At 39.7% G+C, this 18,206-nt stretch overlaps 1 protein-coding gene across 1 annotated transcript; it reads right to left on the bottom strand.

The window, feature by feature from the left end:
• Nucleotides 1–6,911: 6,911 nt before the first annotated feature.
• snupn (snurportin 1) lies at nt 6,912–17,503 on the bottom strand. Its single transcript, XM_085462450.1, has 9 exons — nt 17,376–17,503; nt 15,714–15,878; nt 14,778–14,961; nt 14,285–14,389; nt 10,156–10,252; nt 8,695–8,792; nt 8,437–8,514; nt 7,871–7,951; nt 6,912–7,778 (listed from the first exon to the last, which is right to left on the bottom strand). Exons 2-9 carry the CDS (start codon nt 15,869–15,871, stop codon nt 7,458–7,460), a joined length of 1,122 nt encoding a protein of 373 aa, XP_085318576.1. The 5' UTR covers nt 15,872–15,878; nt 17,376–17,503; the 3' UTR covers nt 6,912–7,457.
• Between the last annotated feature and the right edge of the window lie 703 nt (nt 17,504–18,206).

Here is an 18,206-nt window from a genome sequence, read left to right as displayed (position 1 = left end):
ATGACGAAAGCACACTGACCTCCGCCTTCATTCATAAAAATAGAAAACTAACAGGGGAAAAAACGTCACTCTTAGCATCGGTTAAACATAAAAGGATGCTTTGCTTGAAAAAGAACACGTGAAAAGTGCGTTCAGTGATATGCATTATTATAATATGTTTCCTGTAAGTACAAAATTTGAACTCTGTTAATCTCAATTTATCTAATTAAGTGAGTAGTTTTGACTAGGGAGGCTATATTTCAAGTGAAATTTATAGTTTTTCAGCATTTATCCTAAAGCACCTGGAACGTTTTATTTTTATATTACTACTACTAATTCTAGCAAGTTTGAATGAACATTTAATGTTTACTAGAGTTGGGCGGATCAATCCAAATATTTATAGTATCAATAGCAATGCTGGCATTACTTTTTCTATCCTCTAAGTTGGGTATGGAGCCCACTGGTAAATTATTCTTTTGGAAATGGAAAAAAATAAACCTCAAACATACACTATGGTACATTTAAACCACATAAGTTTACCCAAAGTGCATAAGAGAGAGACCTATCTCTGTCACAGTTATGAACATGCATGAACAGGTTGAATGTGTTTTGTTGTATTAACTAAATATCGTGGAAAGTAATCACAACCCGTAAATAAGCTGCGTTTTTAGGTTAAATGTGTTTTGGTATCAGCGAGTCTGGCCCTGTATTTACTTACTTTCTAATATTTCTAAGGTAATGTAGGTAAAGAAGCAAAAGGTGTAAACGTACACTTTGTAACGTTTGTAACTTTGTAAACGTACACAGGTGTAAACGTCTAGCAGCAAGGCACTAGCTGACTGAAAATATATCTTTGCATGCTAGCTATATTTTCAGGTGAGGATGTAGGGCTATTTTTAAACATGTTAACTAAAAAATAGAATCTTAGTAACACACCTTGTTGAGTGTGAGGAGTTAGCTAAAACTGATGGCTATTTTATGTAAGAGCTAGTGCAATTAAATTGTTAGCTTAGCATATTTTAGCGTACAAGGTAGAGATTTGTTAGCCCACCTTCTCTCCTATGGTAAGAAAAAACAATAATTTGAAAGTCTGGAGGCACTGCTCATTTCTTTATATTTTGCTTCCAAGGGTGCACATTTTCTTTTTACGGAGCCCCGCAGGGGACATGGGAGAAAAAAAAATTAGGGAGAAAAAAAAAAATTAGGGAGAAAAAAAAAATTAAGACGGACTTTTGCGAGATCTCGCAAAACAAACTCGGGATCTCGCAAAACAAACTCGGGATCTCGCAAGACTTTTGCGAGAGATCTCGCAAAAGTCCGTCTTAATTTTTTCTTCTCCCTAATTTTTTTTCTCCCATGTCCCCTGCGGGGCTCCGTAGTTACAAGCATCCTGTTGCAAAACCATACCAGTTGTGGTACCAGAGGACATAAAAAGAAATAGTTCACCCCCCCCCCCCCCCCCCAAAAAAAAAAAAGAAAACTAAACAAAACCCCAAACAAACAAATAAACAAAAAAACCTATCCACAGCAGCAAAGACCCGAGACAGGATCTGGCTCTGTAGTTGATCCATCCACTGTTCATCGAAACCTTGTCAGAAATGGTCTCAGTGGAGCGGTGGCTGCCAAGAAGCCATTCTTAAAGAGAGAAAATGTGAAGAAAACTCTGAGGTAAATACTGAAAATTAGTGGCATCATGTCTTATGAAGAGATGATTCCAGATTTGAACATTAAAAATGGTCATCAATAAGCACAGAAGAGGTCATGTAGAGGTACAACAGTGACTTTCTATAGACATTTGTGAAACACGGTGGAGGCGCTCTCTTAGTTTGATGCTGCATTTTAGCCAGTGGTGTTGGACATCTTGTCAAAACTGATAGAATTATAAACTCAGAACAGTACTGTCAGATTGCAGTACCATCTGGAAACCATATGATTGGCATCAGCTTCATTTTTCAACATGAAAACGATCCCAAACACACTGTAAAAACATATCTGGATATTAAAAAACAAATGCACAAAAGAATGGAATGCCATCAGTCATGGATTGGCCTCCCCAGAGCCTCGACCACAACATTATTGAAGCAGTGTGTGATCATCTTAACAGAAAACAGAACAACAGACAGCCAATATCCAAAGAAGAGCTTTGAATTTCCGTCAAGGAGCCTGGAGAACTATTCCTGAAGATACTTAAAGAAATGACAAGAAAGCTGCCTCAGAGAGTTTAAGCTGTGTTGAGGATAAAGGTGGCCATACCAAATATTGACCCTCAAGCGTGTTAGAATTGTACTTACTTTATATACCTTATAAATTCCTCATATTCCATGGATGTTCTCACATAATTCAATAAACTGCTCCACCTATTCCCCATTTTTCTTGCAAAATATAAAGAAATAAGGGGTGGCTCAAGACTTTTGCACAGTGCTGCAGCTAATTTGTTTGTTGGACTCCAAGCTTTATTCCTGATTCAAGAACTTTAAATCCTATTAATGAAGGGTTAACATTCCTTTTATTCTTTCCGCCATTGAGCTGGCACTGCGGCCTCAAACAGGTTTTTCTCAGTTAAAAACAAAATTAATCCAATGAACACCAGAATCACCATTAGCCAGTAAGCGCCATAGGTAGGACTAACAGCAATGTCATGGTGTTTGTTGAGGTTGTCAAGCTGTGCATTGCAACTTTCTTAAAGGTACATGCAATCTGAAGCATAATGTTATTGTAATTTTCAGCCACTGTAATCTGCATTCATAGTGTGCAGCTTTGTGCACATTTTTCATCAGCTATGAGTCTACATCACAGCTGCACTCGCCAAACCAGCAGTTCGCATTATTAATGCATTACATAAAGTGGGAAGACACAAATAATAATATGAGCTGGCCCATCCATAATAGTTGGTTGCACTTATAGCAGTTTAATTAGTCAAACTCTCAACTCTTGCTTCCTCCTTGCTACATTATAATCTAGTAGAGTTTACAGGAAATGCATGACATCATAAGAATTAGAAAATACCCAAGAGCACGATAAAGTCACTGTAACATGAGCCACAGACACAATACAGGTCTCCCTTGGAATATTATGGGCTGCTCATATAGTTCAGCAGGGAGGTTATTTCGAGCGCAGCCAGGAGATTGCATATACCACAAAGCTATTGAAGGCAATCATTTCACGCCTTTGGGTGTTTTAACGAGACTGCAAAGGTAAAATGATGCAAAACAAAGTGAGAGGCCGGGCTTATCTCAACATAGGTAGATAGAGAAGGAAGGGAAGATGGCAGTGTTTGTCAACGTGCTTCTGTAGGCCATCAAATATAGGAACACTGAAATGCACGATTATTCCCCCCCACAATAAGCAAACCTTAAATATTGAAGCGTGAGAAAGTCTGACTTGAAAACCAAAGGGAAAAGGGAGTGGACAACAATAGACTTCCTGTGAAACCAGCTGACATCATCCTTTGGGAAAATGTGATTGGTAAACCTTTAGCCCTTCCCCCTCATAGTGTCAATCTGACTAAAAGGAAGAAAAAAAAAAGGACGCAGTAAACCTGTGACAAATTAAGATTTCTATAGTTGATAAAAATCAACTCAAATCAATAAAAGCTAGAGAGGAAGATGAGGTTCTCTACAGTTGTTGAAAAAAAAAAAAATCAGTTCGCTACAAGATGGAAGTTGTTTTACATAATGCGGGTTAATGACACTTCAGGCTTTATACATCAAGTCTAAAATGGGTGCTAAATGGATTTCGCAAACACACAAACACACTTAGCCAAACTCTGTGAACTCAGTGCTGCATGAAGCTGTATGATGTTAGTGCTATGCGTGCTAACTGAGGAGATTTAATGACCTGAAGAGCAGTTTACACTCTTTTACTAACGTGGCACACAGATGAAGTTTGCTCTCACTGATATTACTGTCAGACGTGCACAGAGAGAGAGATGTACAGAAGAAACACAAATCTGCTTCACTCCTTAAACGTCTTGTAACAAGGTTTTCGTAAAGATCAGAGCATTTGTGTGTGTGTGTGTGTGTGTGTGTGTGTGTGTGTGTGTGTGAGTGTGTGTGTGAGCGGAGGGGGAGGGGGGGGACTGACAGCACGATGAAAAGTGTATCTGTGAATTGGCAGGTGCTCGGTTCCTGGAAAGTACTGCTGAGTCATATCGGAATTCTTGCAGTAACCACACATCTCGCTTTGCTCTGTTTGACATGTCTCTCAGTACAGAGGTGAAAGAGGAAGTATCTGACTGTACTCGATGAACTGCATTTGTCAATTTGCTCTGGATTACACAAGGCGTATTCTTTAGATTTTTGCAGAAACCTTTAACCGCAGATGCAAGAAAACTGGGGGATTAACTCTGCAAACACTTGCAGAAACGTTGCTTTTTTGCAGTTTTTCCAAATTATGGTTCATTAAAGAAAAAAAAAAAATTAACTGATTCATCGTCACAAACCACATCATGCTTTCCAGGACTTATCGTGTGTAAATGTGGTATGCTGAACTTCTTTCAGCTGCATTGTACACTTAGTGATCTACGTTTCCCAGAATCAGTCTACCCCAGAGAAGTGTTGAAACGTGTTGTTTTCACCTGTCAATGTTCCACGTAGGTGGCGAGAACAATAGTGATACTGCTGTAAGAGCAAGACAAGGAGAAAATTATGTTCTTTTTCCAGGTATAGAAAATGTGAGTGTTGATACAAATACATGACAGTTATGCTGGTCTATGGAGGCATCAAAGGGTGGATATAAAAGTGCCATTTTTATAAGATAATTCAAAAAAACAAAACTATAACATGCTGTTTAAAAAAAAAGGATTAGCATGCCCTGTTTCAAAGTCTATTTTTGTTACCAAAGTTTTATGCCCCAGTATCCTGTCCCCCTCCAGTTTAACGCTCATGCATCATCTCTCCTATTATTTGGGTCAACCCACATCACTATGCCAATACAGAGCTGCAGGACATCTTTTTCAGGTTGTTTTTCAGGCTGGGTAACACAGGATGGTAGAACTTTTAGAACATCTATAGTAACACAGGACCTTGAAAAGTAAGAGCTGGGGCGCAAAGAACTCTGGGTAGAAACATATGGCACAGGACCATTTTTCATGTCTCAGTGTTGCATCAGGAAGGGCATCCAATGAAAAAACTTGGCCAAAATCAAAAACGAAGACATTTTTGGAGGCTTGAGTCCTGTTTACAATTGACATATAATTAATAGCATTTGATAAAAAGAACATCAAACCAAGGGTCAAGTGGTAGTGTGATGATTTGGGTCTGCTTTGCTGCTTCAGGACCTGGATGGCTTGCCAGGTTATCTTTGTCTAATATTAACATTTCCTTGATGTTCTTTGATCCGAAGCATGTAAGTGTGACAAATATGGGAAAAAAGAAAGCGGTAAGTGAGGCAAATAGATTTTTCACAGCACTGAACGTGAGGCTGGACGCAAAAGGCCGGGCCGAGAGATCGAGTTGAAAAGGACGTGCAAGAAGGCTAGAGTAGTTTAAGGACAGAAACTGAAATTCACTAACAAGTGAAGTTACTGTGTTGGGAAGATGGAGTACTTTGAGGAACCGATAAGTGTAGAAAATGGGAGTCTGAGAAAGACGGATGGAGGACAGTTAGTAGATCATGAAGTGCAGAGGATTAGTGAATGAAAACGTGAGGGCAGCTACAAAGAGGATGAAGTGGTGAAGTGAAGACATGAGGGAGAGAGTGCAGGCAGGATGTGGTGGGTGTAGACGAGTGTCAGGGGTGATTTTTGACTGGAGGATACAGTGAAAGGAAAGGTTTACAAAGGGGTAACGAAACTTGTTATGATGTGTGGTTTGGACACAAACTGACAAAAAAAAAAAGAAAAAACAGAAGGCCGAGCTGAGTTGAAGAGTTGACCACAGAGACGATTCATGTAGGTAGTAAAGGAGGACATGCGAAGGGTTGGTATGTCAGAAAAGGAGGCTGGAGATAGGGAGAGATCTGCTGTGGCAACCTCTAAAAGAAGCAGCCAAAAAAAGATTAGATAATAGTAGAGTTTACATTTTTGTTTAAACATTTGACCCAAAATATGAACATTAATGTAGACCTATAGTAACAGTCAGCAGAACGGCTGTGTGTTTAGAAACCACAACTTGGAGATGGTTACAGTCTATGAAAAATGATCTGCCCATCAAGGAAGTGTAGCAGTATTTCATGGGCTAAGTCTTTTTTTTGCTGGTGGAAACAGAGAAAAGGTCAGGGCATTACTAAAGTATACATGCCCCACCCTCACTGAATCATGATTGTGGATGACTACTAATTAAGCAACCTTAAATTTAATTTATAGAGAAATTATAGACGAATAATTGAAAACAGAATCGAGGTACTTAAAAAAAAATACTATGGGAGCAAAGGGTGAAAGGTATTCTTTCTTAGAAAGACACTATCAACATCAGACAGCCTAGATGTGGTAACCTCAGGCAATCGTCTGTGGCGTGCCTGCTCAGAGGATGTGCTGGCACAGGTTGCTGAAACATAACCCCAACAGACACTTTCACGTCTTTTCCTGTTGACAGTTTCCACCCTCCTCTTCACGGTTATGCAAATGGCTCAGTAAGCCAAATGTGGCTCAGCTCACAGGAGATGCTCATGAATGCTGCTATTGAGTGCTCTCTCATTATTACGAGTCATACACTGAAACATCACCTACTCAACACCTATACTGACAGAGCAATCAAGTCTGAACTGTCTACCTAGGGCTTTTAAACACAACACATTTTATGTATCCACATTAACATGTATGTATATTTTTTAAGGTTATCAATGTTGCCAGCTTTTCAGTGAAGGACTTATATTACAATGAAATATGTCATGTTTAACTTGCACTAATATTTTGACAAAATGTCTCAAATCAAACTGATTTAGTCTTTTAACAAAACTGCAAAAATCCAGCAGTCTGTGGTAACAAAGCAAAGGCCAATAAAAAAACATTTATTTAGAATACACACAGTTTAAAACATTTCCTAAGCAATTTCAAATTCAACATTACATCGTAAAAACCCATGTCCCTGTTGCTGATAAGCACTAACTAACAGGATGTGACCAGTCAGCATTACCGCGCCTTCCAAATTGCTGAGTGTTCATTCTGCAGACTCTGTAGCGTTTGCTCAGCTAATGAGCGAACTGCTCCAAAAAATTTCTGCAATAAACCTGCATAAACTGACAACAGTAATGATGAGATGCTTCTTTTGCAAGACCCTGCTCAAGTGAAAAAAAGGGTAGATCACAACCTTCACTGTGCTGCACTTTGGCCATTTATGCCAACACGTTTCTCATTCTATTCTAACTGCAGCTGCAGACGTATGATGTTAGGAATATGCATGTGGTGAAATACTGTGTGAGGAAAGTCTTTTCAAGCTTTGCAATTGGTCAGATCTGCAGAACCATTCAGAAGAAATTCTAAAGAACCATATATGGGCTTTCACCACCATTTAGAATTTGCATCTCGTTAAGCCTCCCACTCAGATCTCCATATATGCTTCTCGTATTGGCGTCTGTTTCAAAGAGTTCAGAGTGTCCTCACTGCCCTGGTTTGGAGTGGACAGGTACTCTAACTCATACCCTCCGCTTCTGTTGACCGGGCGGACTTCACTTGATGTTTTCTTATGTTCCAGGATCTGCTGTAGCTGATGGCTGGCATATTCTGGCTTCTTGGTGAGAGGTCCTGCAGGAACTTCTATACCCAGGATGTCAGTGACCATGTAAGGGCGAAGCCAGCCGACCAGAGGGGTGCTGCCAGGGGTGTAGTGGGTCTGCCGATGGTAGAAGAGGAGACCATCCACCTGCAACCGGAAAACCAGAATTAAGGCAAACATGAAACACTGTTTGCATTTAAAGAATAACTGGAGATAAATAATTCACAGTCTGCTCTTACACTGAAGCTGTACTCTGCTGCCAGGGCTGCCTTTATTGATTCTGCTGTGCAGTCTGTGCTCTGGAGCCCCACAAACCGGAACTGTGGGACCAAACAAAAATCAGAGAACCACACTGCTAGCTCAAAACACAATTTGCCCTCTTGTCACATGTGAGAATTTGCCTTCCAGTGACGAATCTACTCAGTAAGCACTGAACCTGATTTAGCAGATTTGGCAGTTCCACACAAACACTTAAGAATGAATAGATGGACCTTGAACTCAAGCTCTCTCAGGCCTCCACAAACATCCATAACCTTAAAGATGTGTCACTTTAGGGCGCATTTAATACAAAAAATTGGGGGACTGATTTTCTTTTTTCTCCTTGGCCTGAGGAGTTCCACATTTAAGTTTGGGATTTTATTAAAACCATATGTGGAAATAATGAGCAAGGCACAACAAACACAATGCAGACAATGTGTGACTGTGTAAACACGTTGCAGTGTCCCAATTAACAAACAATAAACTTGGACTTTAAAAAAATGGAGGCACAAGGAAAAAGGCTTTGATTTGTGTTGCTGGTACACACAGGGTTGCGTTTGGTGATCTCTGATAGGCTGTCGGTCTCCTGGACTTTGGACTGGAGCCAAAAGAAACGGAACTCGGTCTGTTGACGAGAAATCAAGCAGTGAAAACAAAAAACTGCTTTTCACCTTCTGAGCCAATGAACTGGACAACATGGCAACACAACCCCCCCAACATAAGGCACATCTGTGTCCCAGACTCTGCTACTTATGCAATTAGACAAGCATTCCTGGATTGCTGGAAGATTAGAAGACAATCTTACTGGGCAGTCGTAGACCGGGTGGCCTCTCCAGCACATGACGTCCAGAATGTAGTAAGTTCTGTCCACCTCGCTGTAAATGCAGTCCAAGATTGTGTAGTCTGCATGCAGCACATTACAAAAAGAAGCTTTAAACTCTTATTACAACTTCATTCTCAATCAATAAAATCAAATAAGAAGGTATAACTTCATATTACAAAGGATCAGATATTCACTGCTGTGAAAAAGTAGTTACTCTTTTCTTGATTTCTTGTTGATTATTTTGCATATTTGACAGACTTAAATGCTTCAGATCATCAAACTAAATATAATATCAGATAAAGATAACCTGAATAAATACAAAATGCAGCTTTTAAATAATGATTTCATTTATTAAGGGATTTAAGTTATCCAACCTACCTGACCATCTGTGACCCAGTAATTACCTCCTAATCCTATCAGCTTGTGCAACAACTGCAGCCAACTGTTTGCAATAACTCATAATAATAATTTTGTCTCACTCTTCAAAATTGTTTTCATTCAGTCACATTGGGGGTTCATAAGCATGAATGGTCTGTAAAGTCATGCCAAATCCATTCCAGACTTTGTCTAGGCCACTCCAAAACTTTCATTCAGTTTGTTATTCAGCCAGTCAGAGGTGGACTTGCTGGTGTATGGATCATTGTACAGCTGCATAATCCAACGATTTTTTAGACTCCACTAACTACAGCAAGTTGTTCAGGTCCTGAAGCAGCAAAGCAGCCCCAGAAGATCACACTACCACCACCATGTTTGAGTGTTGGTCTGATGTTCTCTTTATGAAATCCAGTGTTAGTTTTACACCAGATGTAACAGGACTCAAACCTTCAACTTTCATTCTGTCAGCCCACTGAATGTTTTCCCAAAGGTCTTGGGGGAATCACAAAGATGTTTTGGTCAGCAGTGGTTTTCTCCTTTGAACTGTTTGCTCTGGCTCTTTGTTACTGCTTTGTCAGGTTTTTAAACTTGTCTCTTTTCTGTAAATGCCCACTTGAAATCAGGTTTTCTCAGTAATTTCCGCTTTGGTAGTTTTAATCTGAGTAAAAATCTCTTCACAAGAAATGCAGTGCTGCCTAAACTAACGGAAATATCTGAAACTCACATTCCATAGTTTTCTTTTCTTAAATGATAACATCGTCTAATCAAATGGAAATCATCTGCACTTGTACTTCATACACAAAACTCCAGCCTGTCAACTACTTGCCTAATCCCATGTAGTGAGCTGTACCGATTGTCCCACTAATATAGGTGGAGTTGAAAAGGATGTGAAAAAGCTTTGTGATTATCACATAAAAAAAGCGCCTGGAAGCTGTTTCAATATGGCTGAAATGAAATAAACTCACAGGTGAATGGGAGAACCTGCTGTTTGCCGATCACTTCCTCGTGTTGTTAAAATGCCTATGTGGCCCATTATAGAGATCCAAATACACAGTCGGGCCCACCTACCTTTTCCCATAGCAGAGTTGTGTCTGTTCCCACCAGGCAGCAGGGAGGGGAAACGGTTCACACAATAGCCACTTTTGGTGTACGCTGCAGTGGAACCCTTTAGAAGAAAACCAGAAACAATACAGGAGGGAAGAAACCAGTGTTATCATTTCATTTACATGTCTCCACAATTCTGTCAATGTGAGCATTAAAGAGCAGGAGTTAGAAACGGCTTTAACAATGTTTATGTTCAACTGTTAAAAGGGAGAAAAATAACTAGAATGTATTTTCCCCTCATGGTTGTCCTTATTTTCTCCATACATCAAAGGCAGCTATCAGACAAGTGCAGTGCATTTAGAGCTCCGCATGTAAGGTCAGCTCATTGAAATCTAATCATAGGAGATAATTTACATTCACTGGCCACTTTATTAGGTTTACACTGAGCACAGCTACACTGCTTCAATCTGACTGGAAGGGAACAATAGCTCAAATTATGACTCGCTACAACCAAAATATGCAGAAGAGCATCTCTTCCGGTCAGCATGACGCTGAGCCTTGAAGCAGAAGGGCTACAGCAGCAGAAGAAGTGTGATGAATCTCAATTTGTGCTGTCACATTCAGTCGATGGCGTAAGCACGAAAGCACAGATCCATCCTGCCTTGTATCAAGGGCTCAGGCTGCTGATGGTGGTGTAATAGTGTGGGGGATATTTGTGGCATCTGAGCATTGTTTGAGACACCACAGTTGACCCTTTATAACTACAGCGTAAAGGCAGGTCTGGCGGAAGTAGCAAGGTGACGTAAAAAAGCAGCGAGTGTATCATCACTAAATGTGTCACAATATTGCATTTCCTTGCAAAATGCCTATGATCAAATTAACTGCTTGCCTCTGTGCAATAAATGAGGCAAAGCTCTTTACATAAGTGGAGCAAGAACTTTTATGACTCATGTTGTCAGTTTTTAATTGTAATGTAGTTGTAATCAGTCATTTAACCTACAGAGAGGTAATCATATAGAGAAGGAGCTCAGTTTTCACAGCACAGTTTCACCAACAGTATGAGGACCACAGTCTTAATCAAGCGTGAATACTTAGTCTCATTCACTCTTCCTCAGGACATGGAAAACATCTTCATCTTAATCTCGTAACCTTTTTTTTGTTTGTTTTTGGTGCTGATTCAGGGAATTCATTGACAGCGAGCTCGAGCCGTGATATATTGAACAAGGAACCAGATGACTGTAGATGCACAGTCATTATGATTTCCTCCATGGTTGCATCAGAGGGTGTGTGGTTTCAGTAACACTAGTACAACACCAGCTTCTGGGTGCAGTAAGAGGGAAAATGGGTGCAGTTCAGTTTCCTTGACATGACTACAATTTCAAGGAATCTCATCCAAGCATTTGACAGCCTTGCCATTACTCATGAACATCAACATCATCAGGTAAATTGCATATTTAAGGCTAAATCACATAAACAGCTGAGGAAAAAAAAAACAACCCTCAAGTGCACTTTTTCACAAGAGGCTACGATAGCTGCTTTCACTTCCCTAAATTGATGTCTTGGTGATGATATTGAAATTTCTACAGAGGATATAAGATCTTAAAGGGTTTGTCTGCGGTTGGGTTTTTGACTTTCTCGTTTCTCATGAATCAACAGAAGTCGTCCTGAGGATCACCGCTCCCCCTGCCTCCACGCAACTCGACTCCATTTTTACTCGTCAATTTGGAGTTCTGTCACAGCACGGTTCATTCTCGGAACACCTTCTATTCGACATACTTTTCCTCACTGCTGGTTAATGAACTGCATCTTATTTCAGATGATCTTTGCAAAACAAAATAATAAAGATGAAACACTTAGTGTGCTGTAATCACACTCCTGATTTTTTTCTTTTGTTTTAAAATCCTTTGTTGGTACAGCAGTGCACTCCTGCTCCCTCTTTAAAGCTCAAACTCACTATTTATTTGAGCTCTGACTAAATCATGCTGGTCGTCAACAAGACTTATCTAAAGGAAGAAAGGAGGTGTAAAAAGGCATCCACAGGTGAACCTGCAACCTGCTCTTCTCACTGCTCCTTTTTAGGGTTAAAAAGGCACATTTTAAAGTTCAGTTACCAAGTTTTCTAAACTTATTGAGCAATAGTTTTAATGTATATTGGTGATGCCAATATATACCACACTAATATTGTTTATGACTTCTGCTCTCCTTCTCCAATTTTTTACAGCCTTGGTACAGCCAGGATTATATGCACAGCAGCAAAAGAACACAAGGGAAGAAAGAAGGGACAGAAAGAAAAACTTTGGATATTAATAATGAATGTCAGGTATTTTATCTCCTCTGCACCTCTGAAGCTCCCGCTTTCAAACTCGCCCTGCTTTTTTGTTATTGGCAATAAGGTTTGGACTTGATAACAACTCAGTGATTCCAATTCTCTTATCGCTTCTCATTGGCTCGGTTCTGGCAGTCCCCACCATCGGTAAGCAGCATAAAAAAAATTACATTCATGCAAATTAATTGCATACTGTGGGTCAAATGTTTGTGCATGTTTGTTAAAGATATTTCCCCTCTTTGGTGTGATCAGTGTTGGAGTCATTGCTCAAAAAAGTCATCATTAAACATATAACACAGAACGCCTTTCTTAAAAGTAGTCCAGTACATCATTTAACTACTCCCAGGAAAAACTAATTTATTATACTGCAGGTTGCATTACTTTCATGCTACTCTGTAAAATAGCTGAAACACCGTTTCATGATCATTATTTAACAATATAAACCTGAGGCTACAACCACACACACCAACACAAATCCCTAATGAGGACACATCTCTAAGATCTTTCTCTTAGCACAATACAAAGCTGACCACACAGAGTGAAGATGAAGAAAAAAGACATCGCTACAGTGACTTTGCTTTAGAAATGGGAACAGGTAGCAAGAGAGGCTGCAGCCTGACTGCTCATCTGCTCGTTACCTGTTGAAGTTCAGGGTCTGGCTGCTGGGGTCGGCATTCGCTCAGCTTTCACTCTGGGTTCTTGGCTAGCTTAGCGTTAGCATGCTGTCTGTGCAGATGCTTGCAAAGAACCGAAGTTGTGTAAGCAGCATAATGCAGCGGTTTCTATCCTTGGTGCAGTGTGCACCTTTATCTTGTCCTTTTGTGCAATAAAAATAATATGTCTATATCCATGCCATGGACTGCGTTGCTATTTCCCTCTGACACATGAACTGAAATCAGCTGTGAGTGCAAGAACTGATAAGCAGGATCGATATGCAGACAAACAATTCCAAGGAATTGGACTACTGGGAAAGGGTTCTACAAGAATTGGTTCTCGATTCCCATCCCTAGTTGGCAAGTTAAATGAATGGCAATGCAAACACAACACAGTCAGCTCAACTTGGAAATTTGGTGATGATGGATGGATGACCTGTGCCGATGACCTACTTGAGCTCAAAATCAGCACGCTGCCACAAGTTTAAAGAGGAAAACCACCAAAAAACGCTCAAGAAGATCCCATCTGATTATTTTGTAGGTATTTTTTTTTAGCTTTTAAACCAAATTCTTCGCTTTATTTTTTCACTTTCTAAATGGAGAAAAGTGGTATAAGCATGACACATATTAAAAACCTCCGTGTTGCTTTTTTTAATCATTTCTGGAGCACACAGTCATCTTTCTAATTTAATCTACTGATTCTAATCTATTGACTGTGACTCTTTATCGCAGCTCGAGGAAAATTCTCTCAAACTGTTTGCCACATTATTAAGATATTGGGCAGCGTACCTCTGACAAGGTGGCTCATTTCAAACACAGACACAATCCACATCGTCCTCTGCAATACCACGAAGGCAGCGTTGAAATAAAAAGCAACAGATGCAAAGTACAACAATCCTCTCCAAACACACTCACTTTAGCACTGCACTCAAACTGCAGGAAATACTGACTGCTGTTTTTCAAAGACTGATACGACTTTTGATCAGGACTGCAAGATGACAATCTGATGATTCAAAAATTCAGAAATCAGTAAGCCTTCTGTTTCAGTCATCGCTGTGAATAGTGACTACAAAAAAGGAACGTTTAAAGAGATGACTTTAAAGTTACTCGCTAGATTCTGAAATTCAGAAACAGGCATCAACGTGGAGGCAAAGAAAAGAGGAACGGCTCCTACCTTAGAGGCAACAATCAGAGATCTTTTGCCCACAGGAGAGACCACCATCAGCCAATCAGTGTCCAGCTCTGATGGTATATCCACTAGCCACTCTGATAGCATGAGCTGAGGAGGAAAAGGGACATGTCACCTTCATCAAAACTTTATTTAAGCCTACAAGAATGACAATGACAATGAACACAACAGTGTGAGTTATTACAGAGTTTCATGTTTGGTGACCAGGAGCCCCACTTTATAACAGACTGTCATGCCACATTTTAGCTAGCTTTAGTATTCAGAAGTTAGTACACCAAAAAAGACACTTTTCTTTCAGACTCAGAAACAAAAACTTTCCCACACAAACAAACTCTTTGTTCCATGCTTTGTTTGTTGGGATCTGCCTGCTCTATTCTCCAGACCGGAGTTGTAACTTTAGGACTCAAGCGCCCTCTGCTGGAAAAGACAGGAATTCAACAAAACTTCACACAGCAATGTCCATGCATCAAACACTGACCTGGTTTGCATAATGTTTTGGCAGCTTCCTCCTCTCGATCTCCATCTCCTCCTCTTCTGTGTTGCCATCTTGTGCTCGTTCTCCCTCCTCCTGTTTCTCCATTTCTTCCTCCCCATCACTGTCTGCCCCCGTCCAATCCCCATCAGCCAGACGCCGTGCATGGTTGACATAGTTTAACCTTTTACTAAAATAAGAAATGGAAAAAGAGTCACTGAGATGCTTTTGCATGGCGCAGTGTAAACATATAGTGTTTTACACCTGTTTAAGCTTATCTCCACTGGTTGCCAGTGAGGATTTGAATGGAGTTCAAGAAAAGCCGTTCATGGTTTGGCTCTTTCCTACATCTCTGACCTCTTACAACCCTATTCAGCTTCCAGGTCCCTCTGGTGAGCTGATCAGATGCTTCGAAGTGTCCCACGCTTCACATTTACCAAAACAAGCTTTATAAATAAATCTGAGTTGAGTTGGGGCTGTGATGGTATGGGGGATATTTGTTGACACGCTCCTTCCCCCTTAGTGCCAACTGATGCATGTAAAATGCCACAGCTTGTCTGAGTGTTCTTGATGAATATGTTCATCCCTTTATGGCCACAGTTTACTCATTTTCTGATGACACAGTGCAAGGTAACACATCATGTCATAAAGAATCATCTCAAACTGGTTTCTTGAGCATGACGAGTTCACTGTACTCAAATGACCTTCACAGTGGTGAAGAGGATTTGTCTCCTGGACAAAGCCGACACATCTGGAGCGACTGTGTGACAAAATCATGTTAGTGTAGAGCAAAATCTCCGAGGACTGTTTGCAGTACCGTGTTGAATCTGTGCCATGAGGAATTAAAGCAGTTCGGAATATCAAAGAGGGTCCAGGAAATATGTACCTAATAAACTGTCAGGTAAGACTATGTAGATGTTAAATAATGAGCTGGATGATTACCTTTTTTGCCAATCAAGAAAACGCTGCCGTCGCTCACTCTGCTCCAGCACACTGTACTTGCTTTTGTACTGGGCCAGCCGAGGGTGGGGGCAGGCTGTACTGTTGGGCTCCTTGGACACAGCAAAGCTGGCCGAGAGGGCTTGGGTCAGGTCATCCATGAGGGCACTGAAAATCAACACCCCAGTACTTATTTTATATTACAAGGAAGAGTGGTTAATAGGTCTGAGAAGTAAGACTACAGGCAACCCAGTGGCTTATCTGTTTTTGTGTGCTAGAGCTCTTGTACAGGTTAGCTTGAAAGATTAACAATATGTACTTCAACGTAGTCATTATATTCTAATGCTCAGTGTTTGTTGAGATGCACCAGTGTTTATGTGCTTTTAATTTACTGCAGATATCTTCTGACAGTTTGGTTGCGCATTTAAATTTAAGCCATATTGAATGATTCAGGCCTATCAGCATGTGTTCAAAGATAGTGTGATAAAGAGCGGAAAGAGTTTCGATGTCTCGATTTCCCTTGAAATAGGGACACATCTACCTATCTCTGAATGTTCATTTAAATTACAATGTTGGATTGTAGCAACTTATTAAAACTATATGAAATAATATGACTAGTGTCCCACTTTCGATTTATGGTCATGGTTGTTTTGCATTTGGCACATTATTTGGCCTCAACATAAAAGTAAAGTTAAAGTAAATTAAAACATTTTCTACAGCACCTTTCAAGGCAAATATCAAAAAGTGCTTCATAACAAAATGCCAAAAATATAACAACATAAAGTTACCCATAAGCAAGTTTGTAAAGACGAATTTGTAGCTGCTTTTTAAAAATATCACCAGACCACAGATCTCAGTCCAACTCCCCACCACACAGTGGCAGATTTAGTTGACTTCACACATAACACTATATTTTTAACGTATTTATAATTAAAGTTTGAGGATTTCGTTTCTAAATTAAACTCTTATTTTTCCAAAGCCCATGGGTAATCGTTTTACATATTCATGATCTTAATAATGACGTGACTACTTATGAATACTTCTTCATAATCTGTACATCCTTAATAATTCATCAGCTAATTTCTACAAATTAAGTATGTCATGGCCGATTATTTGACCTTCATAAACCAGCGTTAGTAGCAATGTTAACATCTAGTCCAATTTGCCCCCCACGATCACCGAGAGCTTAGGATCATCCTGTATGTACTCTAAATCAAATATAGTCTATAGAAAGTGCGGGTACAAGTGACTTTGCTTGTACAACATTTACACACTTAACTAGGACAAACATGTGCTGATTGACGGGATGTTTTTTTAATTTAAGCTTAATATTGCACAGGTAATACCAATATAATCAAGCACCAAACGCCCTGGTCTAGTGGGGCATCTGTCTAGATTGTACTTCGCGGAAAAAGGCCAGAAAAGCCTCCTATTACGGACTACTACAACTGGCCAGTCACATAGCTTAGCTGCTAGCATTGCATCGCGCTAAACCTGCTAGCACGCTCTGGTTGCTAACTATGCAACCAGTTAGGAACTTTGACCCTAGCGCGTTTTGCAACAAAAACATGCTTTCGTACAAACTATACACAAATACTGGACTCAAACGCAATGCAGTAAACTTTATGAGATGTTAGTTTTCACAAAGCTAGCGTAAACAGATACCTTGGACATTCAGGGAGGGTGCTGCCGAAACGTCACGCTGTCATCATTTTTGCCGGGTGGCGTTTTTCAGTTGGCCGACAAAAAAGCTCAACCTAACCCGGAGTTTGTTTTTTCACACGATAGAAATAATATCGGTCACTTATGTGGAACTATTACAAAAAACAAAACACTCTCAAAGTTATCCTAGCAAATTTGACGGTGCTAAACGTGTTAAATAAATAAAGTAGGGTAAAAACAACAACGTTTAAATGTAGAGGAGTTAAAAAGTATAAAGGAGGCCACATAAACATGTACTGTATATAAATTCAGTTTAAACTCAGCACTTAAATGAGACTATTACGGCTACATTGTTGCTCGGTTGGATAGTCTAACACCTTATGTCTAAGAATTTATTGAAGCTTTGAAATATATATCATATCAACGTTATTGTGGTAGCCAATAGGAAGTAGGTTTCCTAAATTATAAAGACTATATTTAATAGTAGTAAGCATCACTGCAATAACAATAATACACTAAATCGTAATTATCGCCAACATTAAGCTTAACTATAGTGTAAAGTATAATTTATTATTCTTTTTTATACTTTTTAAAATTTAAGTTGACTTTCTGAGTTAATAGTTTTTCTTTCATTATTTTCAGAAACCTGGTATTTATTTTCATTATTCAAGACAAAATATACAAGAATAAACAAAACAAACAAACTAAACTCGAAAATACAAAACTATAATATGCCTGGTAACCCACGACATAAATTGTGCTTGGATGTTGTAATCTTCACTGTATGTAATGCTCCTTCCCTCCTGGAGGGGGCGGCATCGAGCCTGTTCCGCC

The sequence above is a fragment of the Copadichromis virginalis genome, linkage group LG7 (genome assembly GCF_057382275.1).
Source record: "Copadichromis virginalis isolate Kocher_CV1m ecotype Utaka linkage group LG7, C_Virginalis_male_GT1.1, whole genome shotgun sequence".
Taxonomy (NCBI): domain Eukaryota; kingdom Metazoa; phylum Chordata; class Actinopteri; order Cichliformes; family Cichlidae; genus Copadichromis; species Copadichromis virginalis.
This window is presented reverse-complemented; position numbering and strand designations above follow the sequence as displayed.

Bases quoted from the DNA above. Each gene is read 5' to 3' on its own strand.
- snupn (XM_085462450.1), bottom strand. From the start codon at position 15,871: ATGGATGACCTGACCCAAGCCCTCTCGGCCAGCTTTGCTGTGTCCAAG. The intron at 14,962-15,713 runs GTAATCATCCAG...TTCTTATTTTAG, and splicing joins TTTCTTGATTGGCAAAAAAG to TAAAAGGTTAAACTATGTCA. The intron at 10,253-14,284 runs GTAGGAGCCGTT...TTTCTTCTAAAG, and splicing joins CTCTGATTGTTGCCTCTAAG to GGTTCCACTGCAGCGTACAC.